We start from the raw sequence: 26272 nt of genomic DNA, 5'->3' as shown, positions 1-26272 counted from the left end.
TTTCGCGGTTCCAGTCTGGAACCATCTGGAACCGGCAGTTCCGGTATGGTTTCGATTGCGAAAATTTAGAACCTGAACCGAATCACAGTTCTAAAAGTGACGGTTTCGGATAGATTTAAATCTCACGGTAACCGGAACCGTAAGCGTAACCGCCCGAACCGAAAACCTTGGGCATCATTAAGAGGGAGCATCTATGCTAATATTTTCAAACATCTCGACAATTCTTATGGATAACGACTTAACACCATATTTTTCAACTTTACATAAGTCAAACAAACAAGTTTTTTTAGTCAGATTTGTGTTTTCACTTAAGTCGCTTTCCATTTCAAATACTTCATGAAATCATAATCCCACCCAAAACGACGTAGTTGACATTTCTCCCATAATGTTGAATCACCACCTTCTTGCTCTTGCTCTAGTCGTCTGCTCCCTCCCTCGCGCCCCGAGCTTCTCGAGCAACGAGACCGATCACGAGGCCCTCCTCGCGTTCAAGGCCGCGACGAACGACCCCTCAAACTCCCTCCGCTCATGGAACTCATCCCTCAGCTTCTGCCGATGGCGCGGCGTCACGTGCAGCACCACTCGCCAAAGAGTCACCGCCCTAAACCTCCTCAACCTCACCCTCTCCGGCTCCATCACTCCCCACCTCGGCAACCTCACTTTCCTGAGGCTCTTGAACCTCAACAACAACTCCTACTCCGGCCGCCTCCCCCCCCCGAGCTCGGCCGCCTCAGGAGAATCCAACACATCTCCCTCAGCAACAACTTGATCGAGGGAGACCTCTCTCCTTCTCTCGCAAACTGCACCAACCTCCTCTCCCTCGTCGTCTCCTACAACAGACTACGCGGCGCCCTGCCCTCGGACCTCGGCTCTCTCTCCAAACTCGAGCTGTTCTCCATCAGCAGGAACAGCTTCAGTGGCGCCATCCCGGACACTTTAGGCAACCTCTCGTCTCTTACGAGACTATACTGTGGCTCGAACGACCTCTCAGGCAGCCTCCCCGCGTCATTAGGCCGTCTAGCAAAGCTGGAGCTCCTTGCATTTGGTGAGAATGTGATCACAGGGGTCATCCCACCTTCTGTTTTCAACCTCTCCAAAATCACGGTTTTCGATCTTGCAGCCAACCAATTCGGAGGCTCTCTGCCCTCTGACCTGGCTTCTCTTTTCCCCGGTCTTGATTTCTTCAGCGTGGGGATAAACATGTTGGAGGGCTCGATTCCTCCCTCGTTGTCCAACGCCACGAGTCTGAGATATATACATGTCGGATACAATCAGCTGACAGGGGAGGTGCCTAGTTTCATGAAGCTGAATAAGCTCACTGTGTTGGCCCTTTCCGGGAATATGTTGGGAAGAGGAGGAAAGGATTTGAGCTTTGTCGCCTCGTTGAAGAATGCTACAAACTTGGTAAGTTTAGGCCTAGATGGAAACGGTTTTGGTGGGGAACTGCATCCTGCATTTTGGAACCTTTCCACTGCCATTTCGAGGCTGTTTTTGAGCCAGAATCAGATTTCAGGCACTGTCCCAAACGACGTGGGAAAATATGTCGAACTGCGGGATCTCCGGATCAACATGAACAGGCTCGTAGGCGTGATCCCTTCTAGCATTGGTAAACTTCGAAACCTGCAGTTCTTGGACTTGTCTAGCAACGGATTCTCGAGCAGAATCCCCTCTTCTCTGGGGAATTTGAGTCTTCTCATTTATATGTATCTTTCCTACAATAATTTTGGAAGTTTCATACCATCCAGCATTGGAAATTGCCAGAAGCTGTTGGAACTGAACCTAACTCGAAACAGTTTGACCGGTTCTTTACCTAAAGAAGTTGTGAGCATCCCTTCGTTGAGAAGCATTGATCTTTCTCAAAACCAACTGAATAGCACTCTTCCTGCAGAGATTGGAAGCCTCAAGAATCTCGAGTACTTGAATATTTCAAATAATCGATTCGTAGGCAACGTGCCTAGTAGTATTGGTGGCTGTGTGAGGTTGGAGTTCCTCGACTTACAAGGGAACTCCTTCCAAGGAAACATCCCTTCAAGTCTCAGCGCGTTGAGGGGGCTTCAAGTTTTAGACCTTTCGCGCAACAGATTTGATGGCCTTGTTCCTGAGTACTTGGCAGAGTTCAGCTTGTTAGCCTTGAACTTGTCGTTCAACGACCTTGAAGGCGCGTTGCCTCAAGGTGGCATGTTCAAGAATGCAATCGTGGTTTCAGTAGCGGGGAATCCTAATCTCTGTGGAGGTGTGCCTGAGCTGAGACTCTCAAAATGCAGCCTTAAACGTCACAAGAAATCGAGTTTGAAGATAGTGATCCCTACAACATTAGTAGTAGTACTAACTGTCATTTCCGATGGTGCTCTCGTCTTTTGTTGTCTGAAGAGAAGGAAGCCTCCGCCTCCGTCTAATCCATTTGACAATTCTCTGATGCAAGTGTCGTACCAGACGCTTTCACAAGCCACGAACGGATTTTCTGAAGATAGCTTGCTCGGTGTTGGCAGCTACGGATCAGTGTACAGAGGAACTCTCGGAGAAGACAGGAAGCCTGTTGCAGTGAAAGTGTTGAACCTTTCACAGCGTGGAGCGGTGAAAAGCTTTGCAGCCGAATGTGAGGCGCTGAGAAACGTCAGGCATCGGAATCTTGTGAAAGTGATCACAGCTTGTTCTGGCTTCGATCTCCAGGGGAATGACTTCAAGGCCTTGGTTTACGAGTTCATGCCTAATGGCAGCCTCGATGAGTGGCTGCACGAAGATAAGAGACGAGGACAGACCAGGAGACTAGGCCTAGTTCAGATGCTCAGCATCACCATAGATGTTGCTTGTGCAGTTGATTATCTGCACCAGCAATGTGCAACGCCTATTATTCATTGTGAGATCAAGCCTAGCAACGTCCTTCTAGACAATGATTTAGTCGGGTGTGTTGGTGATTTCGGGCTAGCAAGATTCCTCGTTAAAGCTACGGACAGTTCTTCAACACATCAGCAGAGCTCCAGTCTCATCAGAGGCACTGTTGGCTACACTGCTCCAGGTAGTGCTCAATCCGCGTTGGCATAAAACTATTTTTTTTTTCTCGACATTTTACTCATGTCTCTGCATTGCAGAATAGGGGTTTGGAGGCGAGCCAACAACGTATGGTGATGTATACAGCTTCGGAATCCTTCTGTTGGAGGTGTTCACTGGCAAAAGACCAACTGATGAAATGTTCAGAGATGGATTTGGGATTCATAGCTATGTTCAGACATGTTCGGTTGACCGAGTTTTGGAGATGGTAGATCCTTCACTTTTAGCAGAAACGGAAACTGCGATGATAGTTACACGCTTCGTGGAAAATCATAAGCTCAGAGAGTGTTTGTTTGAGGTTCTTAACGTTGGAGTAGCTTGCTCGGTCGACTCGGCCAAGGAAAGGATGAGCATTTCTGATGTTGTTGTTAAGTTGCAGAGTATCAGAGATTGTGTTGTTAGAGAGAATGCAAATAGGGAATAATGCTGTTGTTAAGATGCAGTGTTTAGGATTAGCATCTTAAATAGGTCCAAATGGAAAGAGAATTAGAGATGGATGTTTAGAATTTACTTTTTCTAGGAGATTGTTATTATTTCCATGTTTATTATAATAATTTTCATGTTTAGGAGTTTCTTAAATACCTCATTTGGGATTGAAGAAATGTATCCAATGAATCAGATTTTATGAACGGCAAACCCTAAACTCTTCCACTCCATATCATCGATGGGCATGGACAATTTTAAATAAGACTATGAAAAAATGACTTCCAATCAACAAGTTAAATTTTTAATATGAATACAAATAAAAATATGGAATCCGTGAATAGTGTTATGGGGTCCGAACAGTGAAGGAAAGAGACGGTTAAGGGACGTCATCACAGATGGCCTAAAGTCGTGCATTGCCTCAAGCGCCATCGTCCATGTCCGCCTCAAGCGCCAGTGCAGGAAATCACTTAATAGTCTAAAATTAGGCTTCAATATTTATTTGGTGTTTGGTGAATTATTGGGATAAAACTATTACAAAATCATATTTTAGGCTACACCGGTGTATTTTCCTGGATAATAGTTCATGTAATAATGATTTCCATGGGAGCACAGAGAAAAATACAACATCTGAAACAAACATGAAGCTAAAAACTGTTTCCAACAACAACATTAAACTCAATGAAGAATATATATTGTTTTGTTTGACATACATCTGTATCTATCCAGGTACAAAAAAAAAAGTAGAAATCAAGTTCAGAAATAGCAATCACAATCAACAATTCCTTAAAAAAAATCAACTGTATTTACCTCCTTATTAAGAAGGGATTATAAATCATGGTTGTTTCTTGTAGGAAGACAAACACAGCACAAACTAATCCAAAGAATAAATAAGGTAACAAAATGAGCACCTTTTCTTGTATCTACAAAGCAGCAGCCTTCCCAGTTGCTTATACCAAAAATGCTTCGAGCGAAAAACCCGACATCGATCATATTTGCTCCGTGTAGTGCATCCTACGTCGCTTTTTCTATGTGCCAACTGAAACCAGTTGCGTCCAATCAGTCACAATCCAAGCCGCAAACTTCCAGCACGATTCCGCCTCTTGACAAAAACGGGTTGATGCGGACCCACAGCAACGAGAAGATGGACGCCAGAAGAATAGACCACACGAGAATAATGGTGGGGACTCGGTCTTGTTTCCCCATGAAACCTTTCAGGAAAGGGTATAAATGCACGATCACCCAAATGGCGAAGAACAGCCGGCCAAATAGAGGCCCCCACGACTCGTACCCATTGTTTATGGCATTTGAGACCCCAACCACAACTCCGATGATGTTAAGGATCAATAAAGTCAGGGGAGGGATCAATAGAGACGTCCACTTGAAGAGGTAGAGGTCTGAAAACTCTCCATCGTCCGCAGCTTTTGAGGTCACGGTGAAGTTTGTGTTCACACCGGCCAGAACTTTGAGCAGACCTTGGATTAAGGCGAAAAAGTGAGACGAGCAACCACCGATAACCCAAAACTGCTCGTTTCTCCACAGGTCGTCGATTCCGACTCCTCCCCACTGCATCTCCAGAATGCTTGTTACGGCGATTGATATAAAGAGGCCCATGAAAACTAAACTGGCATAATTGCTGATCTGCACACAGTAAAAAAGATAGCGTTACCATCGATATTTTTAGAAAATGGATAAGAATAATAGATTTAAACAACTCAAACTACGGAAACTGACCTGGGGGACGATGAATTTCCCGGTTATCAAGCAAACGGCTGGCAAGGTACAATAAGCAATCAAGGGAAGCGAAGTCAATGGATATACGACTGAGTTGATGTATGAAAATCTCTCGAGTGGTTTCAGACCACATCCATAGCCATACCAAATAGGGCAATGCCTACTTAAGAGAATTTCCACTGATCCCAAGGCCCAACGTAGAACCTGGTGCAGACGATCTGAAAGATTGATTGGAGCCGACCCCTTGAATGCAGGTCTTTTTGGTATGCAGTACACTGATCGCCAGCCATGACAGTGCATCTTAAATCCAGTCAAGATATCCTCCGTGACAGAACCATAAATCCATCCCACCTGGTGATTTAGAATGATTAGAACTTATATGCCAAGTCAACGAAATGTATTAGAGAAGTAATTGTCTAATGCCTTCATCACAAACCTCCTTCCCCCATTCTGTTTTATCTTCATAACCACAACTGATGACATGAATAGCTTCTTTCAAGAGCGATGCAGACGATGCTCCATGAGGTTCACCGCCATTTTCTAGAAGTGTTGAAGCGATGAAAACTGGTGATTGCCCAAATTTCTTCTCAAACTTGATCTGGGGCATGAGGGATGATTTTTCGCTGTCGATTCCTACCAACAAAAAATAGGGAAGAAAATGAACATACATAATCATAGAGCCTTCATTGTTAGTTTCTTTATATTTTTTAACAGAAATTATCATCATCTCTACTAAAACTAGATCTGAAATTCAGCACTGGTATCTTTCAAGTTTCAATGTTTATTTTCTCACCTTCAACTCCTTCCTCAATATTCTCCAGAGCATGAATCTGAGTTGAAAGTTCCTTGCTTTTAGTCTTTTTCTTACTCTCCTTTGACTTCCCTTTCTTGCCCTTCCTTTTTGATCCAAAACAGCAGCCATTGCAACACAGCTTTGGCCAACAATTGCATGTCTTGCCAGGGGGTTTAGCCTTCTTGGGGGCGTCGTATCCGTACAATGCTTGTCTCCTAAAGACACATCCAGTTCCCACGTAAATGGGGCCTTGGATCCCATCAAGCCCCTTCATGTTTATCTGTTAATAATTAAATAGTATTAGCGTTTTACAATCTAATTAATAATCTCATGACTTGTACTTTAAACTCCAGAGTGAACCCCACATACATCAAAAAAGACAACATTGCGATTTGAATATCGATCGTGCCTATCAATTCCGTCAAATCTTTGAGGAAATTGCACATAGCATATCTTTTTTCCAGATTGCGGATCCATCATGAAACACATAGCTTCCCGAAGGGCCTTGCTGTTATTTATATAGTGATCACAATCGACATTGAGTAGGTAAGGAGCATTTGAAATGACGGCTGACACTCGTATCTGGAAGCAAACGAGATAACAATATATTAGATGGATTTGCCACATCGATCTCAAACAGGTTACAGATGTAAAGTGAATAGAAGAATAATTACCAAAGAATTCATAGCACCAGCTTTCTTGTGATGATCGTATCCTGGCCTCTTCTCACGAGAAACATATATAAGGCGAGGCAACTCATTCCCTTCTATATCACGGACACCATTTTGACCTAAGAAAACCTGTCAGGCAGAGAAAACATAGATAGTCAAGCAACTGATGTTCTGACAGCAGAATATCACCAAAGGCCAAAGTACAAGCTCACCAACCTGGATCATTCCGGGATGATCTCTGACGTTATTCCCAGGCCACAGAGTTCCATCTTGCATCGTCCATCCCTCCTCAGGAACCTTTTGAGCCATGGCGACCAACGCATTTATTCGAACTCTGAACTCTTCATATTCTCTCTGCATTAGCATAAAAACATCAGTCATCAAAGCTGAAATTCAAAATTGATGCAATAGGAAAGGAAAATTTTGAGCGGTGTAGCACCTTCATTGCACGACGTTCCCTCACAAACGTTGGTTCTACTTTGTCTCTCAAGTAGTCAACCTTTTGAGCAAAGTACCATTCAGGAGCCCGAGGCTCAATTTTAAATTTTTTGCAGAACGGAACCCATTTCCTAGCAAACTCGGAGGTCTCAGAAAGAGCTTCAAAAGTAAGCATGGCAGCACCATCATCAGAGACATAGCATGCAACCTTGTCGATTGGATAATCCACAGCAAGTATCGACAGAACTGTGTTTGCAGTAATAAGCGGAGGTTCCTTCATTGGATCCACTGTACTAACAAATATGTCCACAGAAGCTAGCTCAGAGGGTTTTCCTTCTTTCTCATACCTGTTAGAAAAATCAAAACATGCAGAAGCTCAGAATGCAACCACAGCAAGAAACGCGACACTTGAACAGGCTAGAGCACACGTACTGAGAGTAGGCAGAAAGTGAGAAGTATATACCTCAGTGAGAGCCTATCCAGGTATGTTTCTCTCTTAATAGGGGACCACTTTGGGAACTGGTCAAATATCCATGATACGGCGAACCATATCTCACATATAATTGACGTTAGCCATAACCCATAGGCATCATTGACAGGGTTTAGAATTCTATAGTGAAAGAACAGACAAAGAATAACAATCCGAAGCAGAATGACAATTCTGTATGGATTTATCTTGCTTGAAGGTATCGGTAGCTTCCTCGAGAGCGGTTGCCTGCCCTCATCCATCCTGCAGCATTTTCACAAAAAATTAGGAACAATATGCAATAAAATAGTGGTACAATATATTCAAGCACACCCTATGTACAGACTCGACTGAGAAGCAAAAAGATTCTATTTACTTTGTATCAGTCGCCATTGCACTTCAACAAAATGATGAAAATTAGATCTATTAAACATCAAGGCAACAGAAAGATGTGACCTACTTGGGAAGATCAGGATCTTCGAAATCATCTCCATCTAAACCACCTTTATCTCCTTGGTGCTTAACAACTTGAAGTTTCTCGTTCTGCTTTCTCTTCCATTCCTCCATCCTCTCCTTCCAGGCAACAGTTCCGTAACCATAAACCGCCAAGTCCTTCTTAGGATCCATCGGCCGTGGTGGCACTACAATGCCGGAGGTACATTTAACTACCGATAAAGAACAATAAAATAACTACACAGCAAACCAGAAAACAAAACTTACGAGTCATGGAGGAATCGGTATACGGCGCAGGATGGACTCGTTTTCCACGACTCATAAAAGGGGGGACAATGAGTGCGTGCTTGTCAGCTGAAATCGTGTCATCCTTCACCAAGATGAATGTTTACTTCAAAAATTAATCAGAAACTAAAGAAATGCCAACAGGCAGATCGGGATTGGAATCTACCTCTTGACCATAAGTAAGGAGAGGAATCTCCGAGTTAACAGCTGATGCGTCCAACTCTGAGGAATTAGTGATACCAGAAGCAGTGCGGCCAATGTTATGCCGACCAGAGAGAGCTGCCTCGGAAACCTGATGAGGATTGCCATTGTACTCGAACTCATTATCCAAATCATCAAATTCATCCTCATCTTCATCTCCATCAACTCGAGGACTCCCTGAGAATTCGGCAGCTCAACCTAATTACCATCAAAGAATCCAAAAGAAGCAGCATAAACAACAGGAAGGAGGCGTCTCCTTACCTTTGATGCGCTTGTATCGAGTTTTGCACTGAGGACAAGCTTGATTTCCCTCCCTTCTTTCATATTCATAGCACGGTCTACACACAGGGAATGCACATTCATTGCAGGCAACAAACGGCTCACCATCAACAGTTACTTCAATCTCATCTCCACAAATCTGGCAGATCTGCCCACTCAACTCTTTCACAGAAGTCACCTACCGACACAAAATCAATCAATTCCACCGCCCCGAATCAGATCAAACAAGTTATGAATGATAAAGCTTAGTTGAAACTACAAATCTAAATACTGAGATTCATAAGCATCAAAAGGGGAAACGCCAATAAACAGAGCAAGAATGAAACTGAAATGCAATTAAATTAACTTTAATTGAAACTAATTATGCTTTAAATCCACAAAATCCAGACCAAAAAGGCAGTCAACCTCAAGAAATTAATGAAGAACAAAAGAAATCCAATCTTAAATCCCTAAAACTAGCACGAATTAGCTCAACTGAGTATGCAAAACAGGAAACCAAAAACAATGAAGAAAAACAGATTTGTTTTGAGCACTCACTTTTCCAATCTCATCAGCATTGATGAGCACAAACTCATTCCTGTTGTGTGAACCAGCAACAAGCCTCCCTTTAGTATCCATCCAAATTAAAGAATTTTCCCCAATTAAAAAAAACTCTCCTTATCCCAATTCTTCGCACCGCTTCACAATCAATACTAAGAGAGAGAAAGAAGAGAGAGTGTTTGCCGCTCAACGCCCATTGCACACGTTAAAGAAACAAACACACGGGATTCCCACCGTCACTTTTCTCCCCTCACTTCCACATTAAATCAACTGGAAAAGTGTCAATACAACAGTATTAAGGAAATGTGGGCTATGTTTTGAGAGAGATTGGTTTGGTCTCTTCCTCTCTTATTTCATAGAGAGAAACCCCAGTGAGAAATGGAGGGTCTCTCTCTCTTACCGATTTATCTTAGTGTTTGTGAGCTGTGAGTGTTGCTGTGTGGATCAGAAAATCAAATGCCCAACCGGTGGTTGAAGAAAGGATCGATAAAGACAAAAAAACAGTGTTTATATATTCCTAATAATTTTGGGGAGAGAGAGAGAAAGAACAATCGAAGGTCCAACGCGTAACGCACAAGTGACAGAGAGATTATTGATGTTTGGATCGGAAGCAGTAAAAAATTGTTTAAAAATGATGCTGGGGCCCGGCGGTGCGGTGGCGATTCCGCCGGCGCTTGGAATTGGGGGAAGGGGTTTTTAACTGAGATTTTTGCTTCTTTTTCTTCAAAGGGAAAATAAAAGAAATGAAAGGAAATTACGGCTTCAGCTTTTCTTTGTGATTCTCTTCTTTTTCTATTTTTATTTATATATAGTTATTCGATATATTCTAAATTGCTGTTTTATTTTTTATTCTGTAGTAGTAATAAAACTTGGTCGGCTATTCAGTACTGCGTATCTGATTTTTTCATTTCGAGATTTCTATTATTATACTTATGTCATATTTGATTTTTGTTATACTCCCTCTGTCCGCGAATAGGACTCTCGTTTTTCCATTTTAACCCGTCCGCGAATAGGAGTCCCGGTTCACTTATGTCATAAATGGTAATAGGGTCCCACCTTCCACTAACTCATTACACTCACATTTCATTTAAAACTAATATAAATAAGTGGGATTTCTATTCCACTAACTTTTTTCTACCCACTTTTCTTAATATTTCTTAAAACCCGTGTCGTCCATAAATGGGACTCCTATTGGCGGACGGAGGGAGTATTTGGTAAATAATCATACATTAATTAACAAATTTAACTTATATTTAATTAAAAAAGAGTAATATACTATAAAAATATGATTTAATGTACAAATAGAAAGGTAAAATGTTAATATTTGAAATTGATAAATGAAATTAGTTGTTTTCTGTTGCGAATTAAATAGGTGAGCTCATCTCAAAAAATTAATCTATTAGTACTAGTTTATTTCATTATTTGATTCAGAACATTGAATACGCAACACTTTCCCTACGCATTTTTAAAAGAATTATTGTAAGTAATAAATTTATTTCTTCCTAAATAAAGTAGACAGTTGTACAATAAATACAATGAATTTGGGCTTGTTTTATTTATTTATGGAATGTAACTATGGAGTATTATAGAAATTTGAGGGAAAATTCAGCTATAACTTTAGAAAAATTATTCAATTAATCGGTGTACTTTCTTTACTTTTTGGTTGTTGCAGCATTAACGGAAACCTACATAATCCTTTCAAAAAAGTGACCATGGTTCAATTGGTTATATTTATCAATTTATTTATAATTTAGCATAATGTAAATTACTTACATAATTTAAGTAAAAAAGTTAACATACCATAGTAATTCTCTTTGATGATAAATCTTAGGTCCAATTTTATACGTAGGCAATATAAATTTAGTGTAGTGATTCTGATTGTGCTTTAATTGAAATTTATATATGTATCCAAATGAGCCCATGTAACTGTCAAGCAACTAGTAGAAGAAATAAATGACTATTTCTTATAAAAATCCATGATATCTCATAGTACTATAATTTGAAATAATATTATACTTAGTATTTTTCAATTCCTACTCAATACATATTGCACAATGCCATGTGAATAAAGACTTTGGACCTAGTTATATTCTTTTCATTGTATAGCTTAACCCTAGCTAGCTATGTCCATATCTCTACAATTTGGGGTTCAATTATTCTTGCTTGCTTCTTGTTCAATTGGCATGTTTGATTCATTTTTGTGAAAGGAATTCTTTATTAAGTTGGCATATGTCTTTATTAATTGTTGAATATTATGGAATATAAATGCTTTGTTGACTCATCATTCATCTTTCTCTTTTTAAAGTGTACTATAATACTATGGGTGCACTTTCCTATTTACTACCATCCCAAACTAAATTGTCGATCTTTATATGATTTACAATTATCATAAACAAATGGTGGAGAAATTATCTGGATATTTGTTTCAAATAAAAACACAAGTATTTTAACAAAATTCGGGGAGTGTTATTTTGTTAGGAGAAATTATATTTGTTTTAAATAAAAACACAAGTATTTTAACAAAATTCGGGCTACTACTTTATTAATATTAATCTTAAAGCAAAGTAAAATCAAAGGAGATATTAGTGAGTCATGGCTGGCTCATCAATCTAAGTTCTGACTAGTGAAAAAAATTCTAAATCATCAAATTTAGCTGATTTTATTTTAATAGTTTTATAAAAAGAAAATAATGAGTTGTAGTATATATTTAGTTATTTACTAAACAAAAAGAATATTATATGTATATATTGTGTGTGTGTGACCAAGCATGTGTACAGAAATGAAGTCACATGGCCCATGTTTTGCTCTTTTTCTTATTTTTTTATGTGTAAGAGTCGTGCATGGGCCCATCTCAACCGTAAATAGTGAGTAATTACTATTGGCCCATAAACATATGTCACACACACGTCTTATAAATTATAACTGAATCTCCAATTTCTTTATCTTTCAAGACTCCTATACTATTTAATTAATTATATACATATAACATCATCTCCATTGTCACGCTAGAACATAAAATAGGATAGATAATTAGTTCTAATAGTATTTTAAAAATAATTTTATTTTTTATTTTTTATAAAAAAATTATCTATTTTAGGTTTGCAATAAACAAAATCATTTTTTTTCAAATTTTATGAGTAAAAAAGGCATAATTTTAAGTTTGAGTTTAGGAGAAATAGTTAGAATAAAATCATATTTGATGAGACGTTCACACTCAAATGAGTTTGAATTTAGTAAATTATTGGAGATGATCTAAAGAGAGAGTTGTGATTTATTACTACTTTTTTTAAAATTGCTAACTTGATAACTTATCAACACATAATCTATTAAATATCAACAGTCATTATGCATATCAACACAAATTTAGTTGATATATTTATATCTTTGTGTTGACATCTCTTTTTAAAAAATAAAAACTAAGACTCATAGTCCACTAACTTATTCAACTTATTTTTTTTTATATTATTTCTTAACATTCGTGCGCACATCAAATGTGACTCCGGGACTAGGCCTGCAAATTTGTTCCGCGGGTTTCGGGATCCCGACCCAATACCCGACGGGTTTTGGGTTCCCGGAACCATAAATTATGGGTTCGGGTAGTTAATGTTAAGATTTTTCTAGTTTAGGACACCTGAAACCCGTATTAGGGTACCCGACTAATACCCGATTAACTCGATTAATTATGTATTTGTGATAAATATTTTTATTTAGTATAGGGGCTATGACCCATAGGATAAATCTAGAGTAAATTTATTTAATCATAAGTAGATTTATGCAAAAAAATTCTTTATTTTAAAATTAAGTAGTGTCTGTTTGTCTAATGTCTAACATTGTATGTATACACATATATATGTAGTCATAGAATCATAATCTAGAGAAAGCTAAAGCATTAGAATTGAAGTTTAGACTTTTAATAATAGTCAATAAATAGTATATTATTGTACTATTTTTTAATATTTTATATTCTTATCACAATATAATTTATATAAAAGAATAAATTTGAAATACTCAGGTATCCGCACCGGGTATTAGGGTACCCAAATTCACATACGGGTCAGATATTAGTATAATATTTTTGAGATTTCAGATTCGGGTACCTGAATTTGCGGGTTTGGGTACCCGCGGGTACCCGAATTTACATACCTGGGACGGATGTAGTACTTAATTAACTAGTGACCTTTTAGTAGCAGCCTCCAATCATTACTTAATTACATAGTGATTATGTTCAAGTAACCACGAACCCAACACGTGCAACACATTAATTATTCATAATCACTTCACCCTAATACCAAATGTAGGCCACCACTGATTATCTCACTAAATTATTAGTATCAATCACGATTGATTAATTTTTCATTAGATAGTATCATGGAAAATATTCTCTCACAATGTAAAAATTAAAATCTATAATCAGCAAAAATTGATTAATCAAAAGTAGAATAAAACTCATTCCGCAACTTTTAAGTTAGCATTTTATTTTGACACAATAATTAAGAAAGTCACATCAATAAGTTAAATGGATAGAATACATGATACTCCATCCGTCCGCCATTAAGAGTCTCATTTCTTAGCAATACGAATTTTAAAAAATGTTAAGAAAAGTGGATGAAAAAAATTTAACGGAATAGGAGTCCCACTTGTATATATTAGTTTTAAATAAAATGTGAGTAGAATGAGTTAGTGGAAGGTAGAAGTCTATTACTTCCATTTATGATAAAAATGAACTGAGACTTCTATTCGCGGACAGACTAAAATGGTAAAATGAGACTCCTATTTGTGGACTAAGGGAGTAAAATAGAACACATAATAAAGTATAATAGAGAAAAATAAAATTAAATTTGATAATGATGATAAGAGCTAGTTTTTTCCATTAAAAGAAAATGTGTGCCTCAGTTTGAGACGGCCAAACAAGAATAACGCATCATTTACATGGGACTTATAAAAATGAAGAAAAATAAAACCAAGTTTTGTATGAAAGGAATATAAATCATTAAATATGAAAACTTTATTTTAGATTCATTTTTTATGTATCACACACTCCCTTCATTCAAAATTAATTGCTTGGTATTACTTTCTCGGGGAAGACCCAAAGTAAATAACTAAATAATTAGTAATCTCGTTATTTGGCAAAAATTGAGTTATCTTATTTTCTCTTACTTTATTATATCTATTTTTTTTTTAATTTTCATATAACAATCAAAATATTACTTTCTTAATTCTTGTACCAATGAAAACGTCTAGTTAATCAATAGTACTTACGAAACATAAGAGCACCCGAATTTTTAATTTGTAGGATTTTAATTATGTATTTTTTTATTTTCTAGGATTTTAATTGTGTATATTTTTTAGTATTTTAATTATGTAATTTTTATTTTTTAGAATTTTAATTATGTAATTTTTATTTTTTAATGTATTTTTATAATGTAGAAATGTTTTTAATAATTGAAGTATTTAAATTGAATAATAGAATGGTGGGGCCCTTGAAATTGTCCTTAGCTAAGAGCACGGATGTGGGTATTATGCTATTAGCCAAAAACAAAGAGTAAAAATGGGTCCGGACCTACTTCTGTGCTCTTAGCTAAGAGCACGGATGGAATGGGGATGCTCTAAGGAATACATTTTTAAAAGATCTCTTCGTGGTCTCTCATTCGAGATGCATGTTTTATTCAAAATAAAATAACATAAAATAAAAAGAGAGAATATAAATGTTTTGGGTGCTAACTTGGAGAAAAAAGAAGACAATCGATATTCCATAATAAATACACCCTATTTTCGTCGGTGGAAACCAAAATACTCCCTCCGTCCCGTTTTAACAGTCCCATTGACTTTTCTGCCTTCTTTTTGTAAAAATGATAAAAAATAGTTAAAGAGGTGAAATGGTAAATTAAGAGAGAGAATAATATAGAGAAGAGTCTTATCTACATTATTATGTCTCTTACTTTACCATTTCTCCACTTTAACTATTTTTTATTATTTTTACAAAAAGATGGCAGAAAAGTCAATGGGACTGCTAAAGCGGGACGGAGAGAGTAGTAATTACATAAATTCAAAAAATAACAAGATTTGTAAAAAAAAATAAGGGAAATAAATATCTTCCTAAAACGAATATTCAATACTCCATTGTTCAAATTGCGTCACCTCCGCCGACAGAAAACGGCCCACTAGATTGACGGTCTAGATCAAGCCGCGTGCCTTCAGTATGGTCGTCGATTACAGCTATGCGGGAGCCAGAATTGGTGAAGTTGGTGTCCTGCTTTCATTAGCTGTCAGCCAAATTGTTGAAGATATTTTCCATTTCAAATTATTAAATTCATTTCATGGAATTTTAATTTTAAATCTAATCGTGATTGGTCGTGTTTTTGTTTTTGATTATTTTACCCTACCTTAATTTAAAAAAAATTACTACTATAAATTGCATAATTTACACTCTAAAAATAAAAATTACATACTACGTACTAGAAATAGAAAAAAAAAAAAAAAAAATTTCATTAGGTAACACTGACATGCGTTGAGGCTTGAGCATACATTTCAAATGAAAATTTGCTCGTTCAGAAGTATGTATCAGCATACTTAACATTAAAATGCATATATAAGTATATTTATCTCCACCCTTAAGTATTGTGTTGCACACGCCCTATGTTATAACTTGGCAAAAGGACTTAAATATGCTTTTGAGAATTTATAGTAGTATTTGATATTTTTTCAGTCACAAAATATCAACTTGAATAATTCACTCAATATTTTTCTAATAATTAATATAGTATATGTGGGGCAGTGGTGTCTCAGCCATTATAAATTTAATTTAATATATGTTGAAGAAATAAAGATCGGATTCGATTTTTTTGTTAAATGGCATAGATCTAGATCTTGCTGGTGGAAATATAAATATCAAAATTAATTAGATGGTTGTTTTAAAAAATAAACAATTTTGGTCAATCTTCATAAATTATTAAAAACGACTTCATCAGGACTATTTTTTCATAATTTGTTGAAATTGAAATTGAAATTAAATTCTTGTATTCCTCCACCTCTGCCGACACTTTGTCTCAACAATAATGTACTCCTCTTTTTAATTTTATTTTTTATAAAATGCTTATGGCTGGCATTTATTTAATTTCTTGTTATTTTATGTTCCCCTTTAACTTTAATTGCTTTAATTTGTGCCACCGACACATGACTGACTATTTATTATTCAAGAGATGTAAAAATGATTAGACTTTTGTAAAAGAATAATTAGATTATGGTGCAAAAATTATTTATCGTGAAAAGGAACAAAAATAGTTAAATAAGTACAAAAAAAAGTTAAGAGGTTCAATTATTGATATAGGACTGGTAGCACTCCCTCCGTTCTCGGAGAGGATCACCTACGGCAAAATGGTAAAAGGGAAATGAGATAAATTATGTAGGACGGCTCGAAATGGAATACTGGGTCAAATTATCTGGGACGGAGGGAGTAAGAGAGTATAAAGTAGGTGTGGAAAAATATGTTGATTTTTACTAAAAAGGGAAATGACTCTATTATTTTGGAACGTACTGAAATGACAAAATGACTCTATTATTATAGCTAGGAGAGAGTATTTTTTTTATGGTTTGTGAGTGCATTGATTGGACAGAATGTACGAACCAAACGAGTAGGTGAAGGTAAGTAAATTAAAACAAAATTAATTAGCACTGCAATTTATAGCGCAAAAATACTACGAAGAAAAGTTTAATTTTGAAATAAAAAATGAAAATATAAAATATGTGGCTGCTGGGATTCGAGCCCAGGTCTCCACGGCCACAACGTGGAATTCTTACCACTAAACTACAGCCACTGGGTGTTATGTGTAGAGAACTTTATGTTTTTATTTATAAGTATGGATTTCATATACAAAATGGGCAAAATGTGCTTATGCAAATAATTAATTAAATGGTCTCAACAACCTTGTTAAATCTATATTACAAAAGAAGAGTTTTGGACTTATTCTAAATAAAACTTACTTTTATTTTTTTAATGATTTTTGGGTTTGGATTAATGGTGGTCAATTAATAGAGAAAGATGGAGCGTCGATACTAACCTTCATTTAATTGTCATAAACATATTATCTTTCAAAATTTACCGTACATCGGTGCTAAGAAAAAAAACGGTACTCTCATGTCAATCCGAATGAATCATCCTTTCCGCGTAGGTAATTCTTTGCCCGTTAGGCAAGAAGAGACTAGCAAGTTGCAAATTCTGTCTTGGTAGGTTTTTTCGGAAAACTTTATTTGTTCTAGTGTGGATGGTGAATATGCCTATATTCCATGGTTTTAATAGGTACGAATGTTCGCATTTTGATACTTATTGGTATCAATTAGGGGTGGCGAAACGGGTTACCCGCGGGTATCCGCATCCGACAAGTCGGGTACCCGTACCCGATTTTAGCCAAACTTGTTGTCCCAATACCCGCCCCGCGACATACTGGGATTACCCGATACCCGTGTCGGGTATCCCGTACCCGACATTGCGGGTACCCGTACCCGACCCGAAATCCTAGTAAAAAAATTGAAAATCATAATAACCGTCAATGTTCCCTATATTATTTTATTAATATCGATGGTAAACGTTAAATAGATTGAGAATAAAAGTGAGGGGACACTCTATAGCTAGTTCCGGTGAGTTTTCAATTGTATGTTCATTGGAATATAAATATATTATAAAAGAAATCTTAGATTATATAAAGTACTCTCACCGTTCCACCTTAATAGAGACATTTCATTTTTTTCTTCACTCATTTTGGAAAAATAATAATATATATAATCTTCTCTACATTATTATCTCTCTTACTTTATTTTTTTCTCTGTTCTAATTATTTATTTTTAATTTTTCAAAATGAGTGCATTTATGGCTATTATAATTTAACTATTTACCTTTTTTTTCTCAATTTTAACTATTTGAAACACCTTTATTAATATGGAACGGAGGAAGTATTAAAAGATGAAATATGACTAATACTAATACTAACAGGTATTATCGGGACTAACGAGTATACCCGTGCGAGTAGTGGGTATACCCGCTACCCGCAAAACTCTAAAACACTCTACCTGATCCCATCTCGTTTCCCGTTATCGTTGGATAACGGATACCCAAGGCGGATAGCGGGACGAGATGAGAATTACCCATAACCCACTACCCATTTTGACACCCCTAATCTCAATTAAAATCCATGCCTCAATATCAATATCGACCTTTTGTTATTATTCGTGCATCGCATAGGCATTACACTAATGTGCATAAAAAGAAAGGACAGCGAATTTCTTAGATTCGAGCCTTTTTCTACTACGAAATTTGGGTAAAAACAATAATTAGCACAAACATAACTCATTTATTGGTCTCGCCATGAAATGGAAACACACAGCCCTTTATTGTCCATCTAAATTTAAAATTATTATTCTGTTTTCAGTTCTATTAGTTTAAAATGATTATAGTTGTTGGGCCCAACATAATTGGGTACAATTATTATTCTGTCATGGTTATAGTTGTTGGGCCCAACATAATTGGGTACAACAATTATGACGCAAGCAAACGAACAACCATGCATAATTTTTTACTCCCTTTCGTTCCATAGTAATGGAGGCAAAACTTTTCAGCACGAAGATTAAGAAAAATTGTGTTAGGTGAATTAAGTAAAGAGAGAATAAAGTGAAAAATGAAAAAGGTGGAGAGATGAAGATAGAAAAAAGTAAGAGAAAATAAAGTAGATGTAGAAAAATGTGTTTACTTTTACTAAAAAGGGAAATGACTCTATAACTATGGAACACACGGAAATGGAAAAACGCCCCTATTAGAGCATTCCCAACAGTTTCCCTAAAACCTCTCTTATTTCTCCCTAACTCCTGCCACATCAATACCATAATTTATCCCCAGTTTTTAGCCAACTTTTAATTAACTGCTCCAATGGTTTCTCCCTTATTTCTCCCTAACTCAACATTTCATTTTTACATCATCACTAATTTAATTGTTTTATTTTTGTATATAATAAAGCTAGCTAATTTAATTTATAAGACAAAACAAATAATAGTAATAAAGTTCGTTGCATTAAACACGGGTAAACATTACAACGACGAAAATTAATAAAAAAAAATAGTACAAGAATGGAAAAAAAAATTCAAAGTAAAAAAATTCAAGAGAGAAAAGGGATGAGGATGGGAGAGAATGAAGAGAAGGTGTGTATTTATAGGGGGGAAATTAAAAAAAAAAAACAAAAAATATATTTATCACCGAATTATCGCCCACAGTGGTCGGCGATAATTCGGCGATAAAACGGGAGGAAAAATCGCCGACCTCTCCTATTGGTCGGCGATAACTCGGCGATAGACGGCGAAAAAACGCCGACTTTTAGCCGGCACCATTGGGAGTGCTCTTACTATGGAACGAAGGGAGTATTTTTTATGCTTTGGCACTAGATTAGTCATTTTCTAAAATATCATGGAAGAATATGCATAGAAAAATATTTGAATTTCACTAACACCTTTTAAGTAGAAATATTTACAAACCTCCTAATATTACACCTTAATCAAATGTTTGTTAAAAACCCCAAAGAAAGCAAGAAGCAAATATTGGGCCAAGATTGAAGTTTACTATGCTATATATAGACCATAATTTCCTGATTAGAGCAAGTACTGGACCCAAATTAAATGGCCTTCATGGAATTATTGAGAATTGAGAACAAAAGGAACATATATTTATAAAAAGTATAACACAACTAGTAAATTGATTGTCCAATTATCACATTATTGGATAAGAAAGATGCTACCGGCATATTGTAGGCAGCGAAACAAGTCACCGACATCGTATTATACTAAAATTCATTGTACTTTCTTCCATCTCATTTTTCCTTTCTCTGTTCCATTCCATTATTTTTAATATAAACACTAATTAAAGAAAAGAAAATATTCAATTTAGTAACACAATATTGTTTTGATTGACACTTAATAGCAATACGTAAATAAGTCATTAAATCATATAAGCATCAAAATATTGATCGACTACAAATTCAGAACATGCCAATAAAACAATTATTTACAAGCAAACTTTAAATCTTGCTTTAAAACTTTAAATTTAGACGAAAGTTTATAACTTTTGAGGTAGAATAGAACACTTTATAAATTGATATTCTTTAATGGCTCATTGTATTTTATTTTCAATAATTACCTTTAGTACCCCATAAATCCCAACCATAATTAAGTATATATAACTTGAATATTTTTATATTTTAAGGGGGTTATCGTTTTACTTTTAAAAATGAGAGACTTGCACGCGAATTCCTCAATCAATAAAAAATGTCTTATTTTATTTGCTTCAAAGCAACGTCTTCTACCAAAATAATTCAGATTCATAGCTATCAGTAGTTTCCAACACCAACCAGACAACAATTTTAGCAATAACCACTAATTAAAAAGGACAAATTAATTAATTACGTTTATAGTATTTCTTGAATATAGCTATCTACACTAAATTAGCTTACTTACATAGCCACTATATAGTTATGTTTGTTGCATGGTTATGACACGAATACGAATTGCATATTACTAAAATTAATTGATTTGAAATGACAATAATGGATGAATTCCATACTTTTACTCTTAATTGAGTCGTGTTCGAAGAATTAAGATTGATGTATATTATGGGGGAGAGTGTGATAGTTTAATGAGTCGTGCAAAACACTTTTGTCGATTTGAAGGATAGTTGTCGTTTAAATCACAATTTTACGTTGTTTTCTGATTAATTCCGTAGCTTTTAAAATATGAATATGAAATTATAACCTTCCAATATTTGCAATTTTCTACAGTGACCAAAATTGAAACTAATATGGCAAAATCAAATACTACTATAAAGTAACAACAAAACGATATTGTTTTGAGCAAGACGATATCATTCTATATTCAGTGTAACTATAAAGACGATGCTTTTATTGGCACATCATATTTAATTTTTACACCAGTTTCATTTTTCATGTAACGATTGCATAAATAAAAAAATTAGTTATGATTTTATAGTTCAGTTTAAAAAGTTATACTTAGTTCAGTTTAAAAAGTTATACTACTGTACTATGTAATTGACATGAAGCCAAAAGCAAAACTGTAATTTAAATGATAATAATCCATTGATTTTAAATATAAGTATTGAATTATTTGTGGTTGCTTTATTACGTGGATTAAGAATTGTTTAAGAAATATAGTTTTGCAATTATAAACTCCATGCATTGCATTTGCGTTTCAAAATATAATGAAAAATATATTGATTATATACTAAAATGAAACAAGGACATGAATATAAAGAATAGGTTTCTTGAAAGTATATCACAATAGTTATAGCAATATATTAATCCTAAACAATATTTCATGTCTTACATAGTGAGCGTCATCATAAACAAATCACACATAACAATGTTTCCTGCCGTTTGAAGATAAGCGTCATCATAAACAACCATGACACTTTAAGTCATGAGTTTGATGAAAGATTATTAAATTACAAAGTTTCAACTTTTCGCAGCAGTCCCACGTGTATAATGCGATGTCTTTTGGTGATACTCAAAACGCCGTCATCTCATTTAGATTCAAAGTTTCAATTTTCGCAACTGTCCACATGTACAAAACGATGTCTGTTGGTGATGCTCAAAATGACGTTGTTTCATTAGTGAAACAAACATTGTTTTGTACATGATGGAACAACTTCGAAACGAAGTTTGCTCAAAAAGTTCCATTTCTTCACAATTGTCTCATGTTTACAAAATGATGTCGTTTATTGAGGCTTAGAACGACGTATTCCACTCGTTTGGATACAAATGGAATACTTGTAAAAAATTGAAACTTAATGATATAGTAATGTGTTTCAAACCATACGAGACTACTCAGAATTTGATCAAACTTCGTAATATAAACGGCTAATATCCCTAAACAAATCACAAAGAATAATGTTTGCTTATAGGTTTAGACATGATTGATTGCCCTTTGAATCCAAGAATCTCAAAACAGAAATGGATACTTGAACCTACTACATCCATACACATAACCTTAAACTTTAGCTCTCTTTCATTGTTTGTGTTTATGTATGATGATAGCAAGTTAACAACGCATAGAAAAAGAAAATAAATTCAAATGTCAGCATAAATCAAACATATAGGTTTTCCTTTTACATCAGAACAGCACAGCACATCACATATGCATACATACCACTATTTAAACCTCCCCAATCTGCAGATAATCTATGAAAAACCAACTCAATATTATGAGGTATTTCATGTTGTCTTAAGCTACTAGATTTTGTCTTCTTTAACTGTGTATTTTTTCTTATGATTTTATGCTCATATATATCTACATTTGTATATAGGTATGCTTTTAAATAAGTACTACTATCAAACAAGAAACAATTTCATAAAACTATGTATCTAGCCATCTAGGCCACTCTTCATTATTTCCTTTGTTGTTTATGATATGTTGTAGAGTTTATGTTACTTTTCACCTTTCACTACAAAAAGGCGGGATTTACCGACGGAATTCGTCGACGTATTTTTGACAATATATATGTTGATAAATACTGACGGCATCATCCCAATGTGTACGACACAAATTTTAGTGTCTAAAATCGGCGTTGGGCATTCCTAACGGCCGATGGTGGTTGGTAATCTGTCGGTAACACTGTTTACTGTTCCGTTAGTAAAAGCCATCTTTTCTGTAGTGTTTAGTGTTTCCCACTTTCTGAAGCATAACAAGTTGAAGAGATTGATTAGGTAAAATCACAGCCAGCACAGAGGAGAAAGCAGCCATGCCAAGCATTGCAGAGAGATGGAAGGTTCTAAGCGGCCAAAAGAAATGGGAGGGTCTGCTAGACCCTCTAGACCTCGATCTCCGTCGCTACATCATCCACTACGGCGAGATGGCTCAGGCAACGTACGACACGTTCAACTCCGAGCAGGCCTCAAAGTACGCAGGGAGCAGCCGATATGCAAAGGACACCGTCTTCACCAGGGTCGGGCTGGACAAGGGGAATCCGTTCAAGTACCGCGTCACCAAGTATTTCTACGCGACCTCGTCCACCAAGCTGCCCGACGCCTTCATCCTAAAGTCGTGGTCCAGAGAGGCGTGGAGCAAGGAGTCCAACTGGATCGGGTTTGCAGCCGTGGCAACGGATGAAGGGAAGGCCGCGTTAGGCCGGAGGGACATCGTGATCGCGTGGAGAGGCACTGTCATGACTCTCGAATGGAGTAATGACTTCGAGTTCGAGCTGGTTTCTGCACCAGATATTTTCGGAGCGAAGAGTGATGTTAAGGTGCATCTTGGTTGGCATTCACTCTACACCTCTGATGATCCAAGATCACCTTTCAATAAAGCCAGTGCTCGAAACCAGGTATACACGAACGATGAATGTTTCTGGTTTTGTACATGAACTTTTAAACTCGCCTTACAAAACACGAATTTGTCTGTGATTTTAGGTTCTGACTGAGGTGAGGAGACTCGTAGAGCAATACAAGAACGAGGAGATCAGCTTAACGATAACCGGACACAGTTTAGGTGCCGCGGTTGGTACCTTGAGCGCAGTCGACATTGTGGCGAATGGATACAACAAGCCTAAGGGGATGCCCAACAAGGCGTGCCCTGTTACTATGTTCGCCTTTGCCAGCCCTCTCGTAGGAGAAGACAAGTTCAGGAAATTTTTCTCGACCTTGCAGAATCTCTACGTCCTGCGCATGAGGAACGCAACAGATGTCGTCCCGACCTACCCCATGATAGGGTACTCAGAGGTCGGGGAGGAGCTGAAAATCGACACTAGCAAGTCGAACTACCTGAAGAGCCCTGGAAATGTGAAGACTATCCACGCCTTGGAATGCTACCTGCATGGAGTTGCCGGGACACACGGGAGTAAAGGGCCGTTCAAGCTCGAGGTCAAGAGAGACATTGCTTTGGTTAATAAGCATCTGGATTGCTTGAAAGACAACTACTGTGTTCCTGTTGCATGGTGGAGTGACAAACACAAAGGGATGGTGCAGTTGGAAGATGGTGCTTGGGAATTGAGGGATCATGAGAAAGATGATTTCTGAGTTTGGTTATTATACAAACAAATAAGACTTTATTACGTTTGGAGGGTTAAATCCAAAATACTATTAGTAATAAAACAATGAAACAGAATAAAAATCAGAGAGATAGAACCTTTATCTAAGTGAAAAGGATCAAGAATATGATAATCAGTATAAACAAATGTATGTTTTCTTTCTTTTAAGAAGCTAATCTTCTTGGAATGTTCATGAGCTCTCACCTCTAAGTGCTACTGTTTAATTTGTAGGGAAGCCTCGACACGTTCGATGAGCTGGTCTGCGCCCATTGCACCCTCCTGAACATCGAATTATCAAAAAAAAAGTTCAGTAGAAATGATAAAACAGTTATTAAAGTAGTAGCAACAAATTTGAACCTTATATCAACAATCAAAGAGACAATAATGCAGACTTATTTTCATCTAAGAAGCTTCATGTCCTCGATCTTTACATACATGACATATGACAGTTAATGCACGAGAATGAACAGAATGTAAAACGATCAAGATGAGCCATTTGATCTTCGGATTGTGCACCTCATGAATCAACTATCAAAACCTTTAGCCTGCTTAACTAGATTAAACTTTGACTGTTGTGTATATTATGTCGTTTTTGTACATCCGAAACAAGAAACCATCATGTCACCTCTCAAAAACGCATCCTAAACGATAATATCCAAACTAGTTTGCGTGCAATCACTGAAAGAAGAGTTATGAAACAAAATGATTACTTACAAAGCGATCAAATGGTTTCCCATCCTTGAACAAGATGAACGTAGGCAACGCCTGTATCTGATACTTGTCAGCAATGGCGGGATATTTCTCTGTGTCGATTTTCACAACTTGGATCTTATCTATCAACGAAGCACTGACTTGTTCCAGCACAGGAACCATGAACTGGCAAGGACCACACCTAGTAAAAAGGCAAAAACACAATCAGTTTCCACATACATAGTGCTGAAATTTCTTGCAACTATGACCTCAAAAACTGCAACTGTTATGCAAAAAGTCACAAGGATTACCAACAAAAGCAAAGAAAAGAAGAAGAAGAAATTGCATTACCAAGTAGCATAGAAGTCCACCAGCACAGGTTTATCAGACTTTTCCAACAACTCATCAAATGTCGAAAACGTCTGGTTCTTCGATGCAACCTGAAGAACACCGGTCATACGGTGTTAACCAAAGAAAACACCCAAGCTTTTCTTTTCTTCAACATCAAAATCTGAGATAGATACAACACAACTCACACAATTCCAAGAAAAGAGGCAGTTTATCTATGCATACAGACCTTCATCTATTTCAATAGTGTACTTTTGAGTATTTCAATTGAAAGTATAAACACCAACAAAATCAAATCAGTTTCGACTAAACCTAAGCAGCTCTGTTACATCAAATTCTACTGCTCATTTTCCAATTAAAAGCATAAAAACAGAAATTAGCAGCAAGAACAAGAGCAAGCCTTCAAATTTCTCAAAATTCACAATTTTCACACATACAACAGAAATTAGCAGCAAAATTAGTGCTCCATCACTACCATATCGACATTTTTTCACACATTCCCCAGAAATTCATCACAATCTTCCTAATTTCACGATGTATAGTTACCAGAGCAAATGTACGACGTCGCAGGCGAGATTTAACGTGCTGGCTCCGGAAATTCCGGAGCTCCGACGGGAGCTGAAGAGAAGAAAAGTGTGAAAGTTTCAATTTTGATGAAGAAGAGGGACATGGCCGGACTGTGGTTGTGGTGATTGCTGCCGATAAAGATAACGCCATATTTTGGGAGAGAGAAGGGGTGACGAGTTTGGAGAGGATAAATTTTTGTAAGTATTCAAATAAATCGTTATTTTTTATGGTAATTAATCAATAGTTCAAAGTGTTTCTTTTTGTCG

The 26272-nt window shown here is 36.6% G+C and overlaps 4 protein-coding genes and 1 non-coding gene across 5 annotated transcripts; 2 read left to right on the top strand and 3 right to left on the bottom strand.

Annotated features, from left to right (window-relative positions):
• The first annotated feature begins 555 nt into the window (after window positions 1-555).
• LOC125220734 (putative receptor-like protein kinase At3g47110) lies at window positions 556-3141 on the top strand. The gene is made up of 2 exons (XM_048122881.1): window positions 556-3016; window positions 3090-3141. The coding sequence occupies exons 1-2, from the start codon at window positions 556-558 to the stop codon at window positions 3092-3094; spliced, it is 2466 nt and encodes an 821-aa protein (XP_047978838.1). The 3' UTR covers window positions 3095-3141.
• A 1002-nt stretch (window positions 3142-4143) lies between these two features.
• LOC125185230 (cellulose synthase A catalytic subunit 2 [UDP-forming]-like) lies at window positions 4144-10020 on the bottom strand. The gene is made up of 14 exons (XM_048081731.1): window positions 9329-10020; window positions 8774-8969; window positions 8478-8689; window positions 8294-8396; window positions 8034-8214; window positions 7571-7837; window positions 7109-7454; window positions 6886-7023; window positions 6673-6798; window positions 6368-6580; window positions 5999-6278; window positions 5642-5838; window positions 5206-5556; window positions 4144-5112 (listed from the first exon to the last, which is right to left on the bottom strand). The coding sequence occupies exons 1-14, from the start codon at window positions 9407-9409 to the stop codon at window positions 4531-4533; spliced, it is 3273 nt and encodes a 1090-aa protein (XP_047937688.1). The 5' UTR covers window positions 9410-10020; the 3' UTR covers window positions 4144-4530.
• A 7053-nt stretch (window positions 10021-17073) lies between these two features.
• TRNAH-GUG lies at window positions 17074-17145 on the bottom strand. The gene has a single exon. It is a non-coding gene; the product is annotated as a tRNA-His (tRNA).
• Window positions 17146-22450: 5305 nt separating this feature from the next.
• Window positions 22451-24588, top strand: LOC125185539 (phospholipase A1-IIgamma-like). Its single transcript, XM_048082088.1, has 3 exons — window positions 22451-22585; window positions 23083-23699; window positions 23785-24588. Exons 2-3 carry the CDS (start codon window positions 23118-23120, stop codon window positions 24388-24390), a joined length of 1188 nt encoding a protein of 395 aa, XP_047938045.1. The 5' UTR covers window positions 22451-22585; window positions 23083-23117; the 3' UTR covers window positions 24391-24588.
• LOC125185542 (thioredoxin-like protein slr0233) lies at window positions 24476-26213 on the bottom strand. The gene is made up of 4 exons (XM_048082091.1): window positions 25986-26213; window positions 25443-25531; window positions 25116-25293; window positions 24476-24680 (listed from the first exon to the last, which is right to left on the bottom strand). Exons 1-4 carry the CDS (start codon window positions 26154-26156, stop codon window positions 24615-24617), a joined length of 504 nt encoding a protein of 167 aa, XP_047938048.1. The 5' UTR covers window positions 26157-26213; the 3' UTR covers window positions 24476-24614.
• Between the last annotated feature and the right edge of the window lie 59 nt (window positions 26214-26272).

The sequence above is a fragment of the Salvia hispanica genome, chromosome 4, assembly GCF_023119035.1.
Source record: "Salvia hispanica cultivar TCC Black 2014 chromosome 4, UniMelb_Shisp_WGS_1.0, whole genome shotgun sequence".
Lineage (NCBI taxonomy): Eukaryota > Viridiplantae > Streptophyta > Magnoliopsida > Lamiales > Lamiaceae > Salvia > Salvia hispanica.
This window is presented reverse-complemented; position numbering and strand designations above follow the sequence as displayed.

Bases quoted from the DNA above. Each gene is read 5' to 3' on its own strand.
- LOC125220734 (XM_048122881.1), top strand. From the start codon at position 556: ATGGCGCGGCGTCACGTGCAGCACCACTCGCCAAAGAGTCACCGCCCT.
- LOC125185230 (XM_048081731.1), bottom strand. From the start codon at position 9,409: ATGGATACTAAAGGGAGGCTTGTTGCTGGTTCACACAACAGGAATGAG. The intron at 6,799-6,885 runs GTTGGTGAGCTT...TCTGCCTGACAG, and splicing joins ATCATCCCGGAATGATCCAG to GTTTTCTTAGGTCAAAATGG. The intron at 5,839-5,998 runs GTGAGAAAATAA...TTTTGTTGGTAG, and splicing joins TATTGAGGAAGGAGTTGAAG to GAATCGACAGCGAAAAATCA.
- LOC125185539 (XM_048082088.1), top strand. From the start codon at position 23,118: ATGCCAAGCATTGCAGAGAGATGGAAGGTTCTAAGCGGCCAAAAGAAA. The intron at 23,700-23,784 runs GTATACACGAAC...CTGTGATTTTAG, and splicing joins AAGCCAGTGCTCGAAACCAG to GTTCTGACTGAGGTGAGGAG.
- LOC125185542 (XM_048082091.1), bottom strand. From the start codon at position 26,156: ATGGCGTTATCTTTATCGGCAGCAATCACCACAACCACAGTCCGGCCA. The intron at 25,532-25,985 runs GTAACTATACAT...GGTGTTCTTCAG, and splicing joins GACGTCGTACATTTGCTCTG to GTTGCATCGAAGAACCAGAC. The intron at 25,294-25,442 runs GTAATGCAATTT...CCTTTTTACTAG, and splicing joins GTGGACTTCTATGCTACTTG to GTGTGGTCCTTGCCAGTTCA.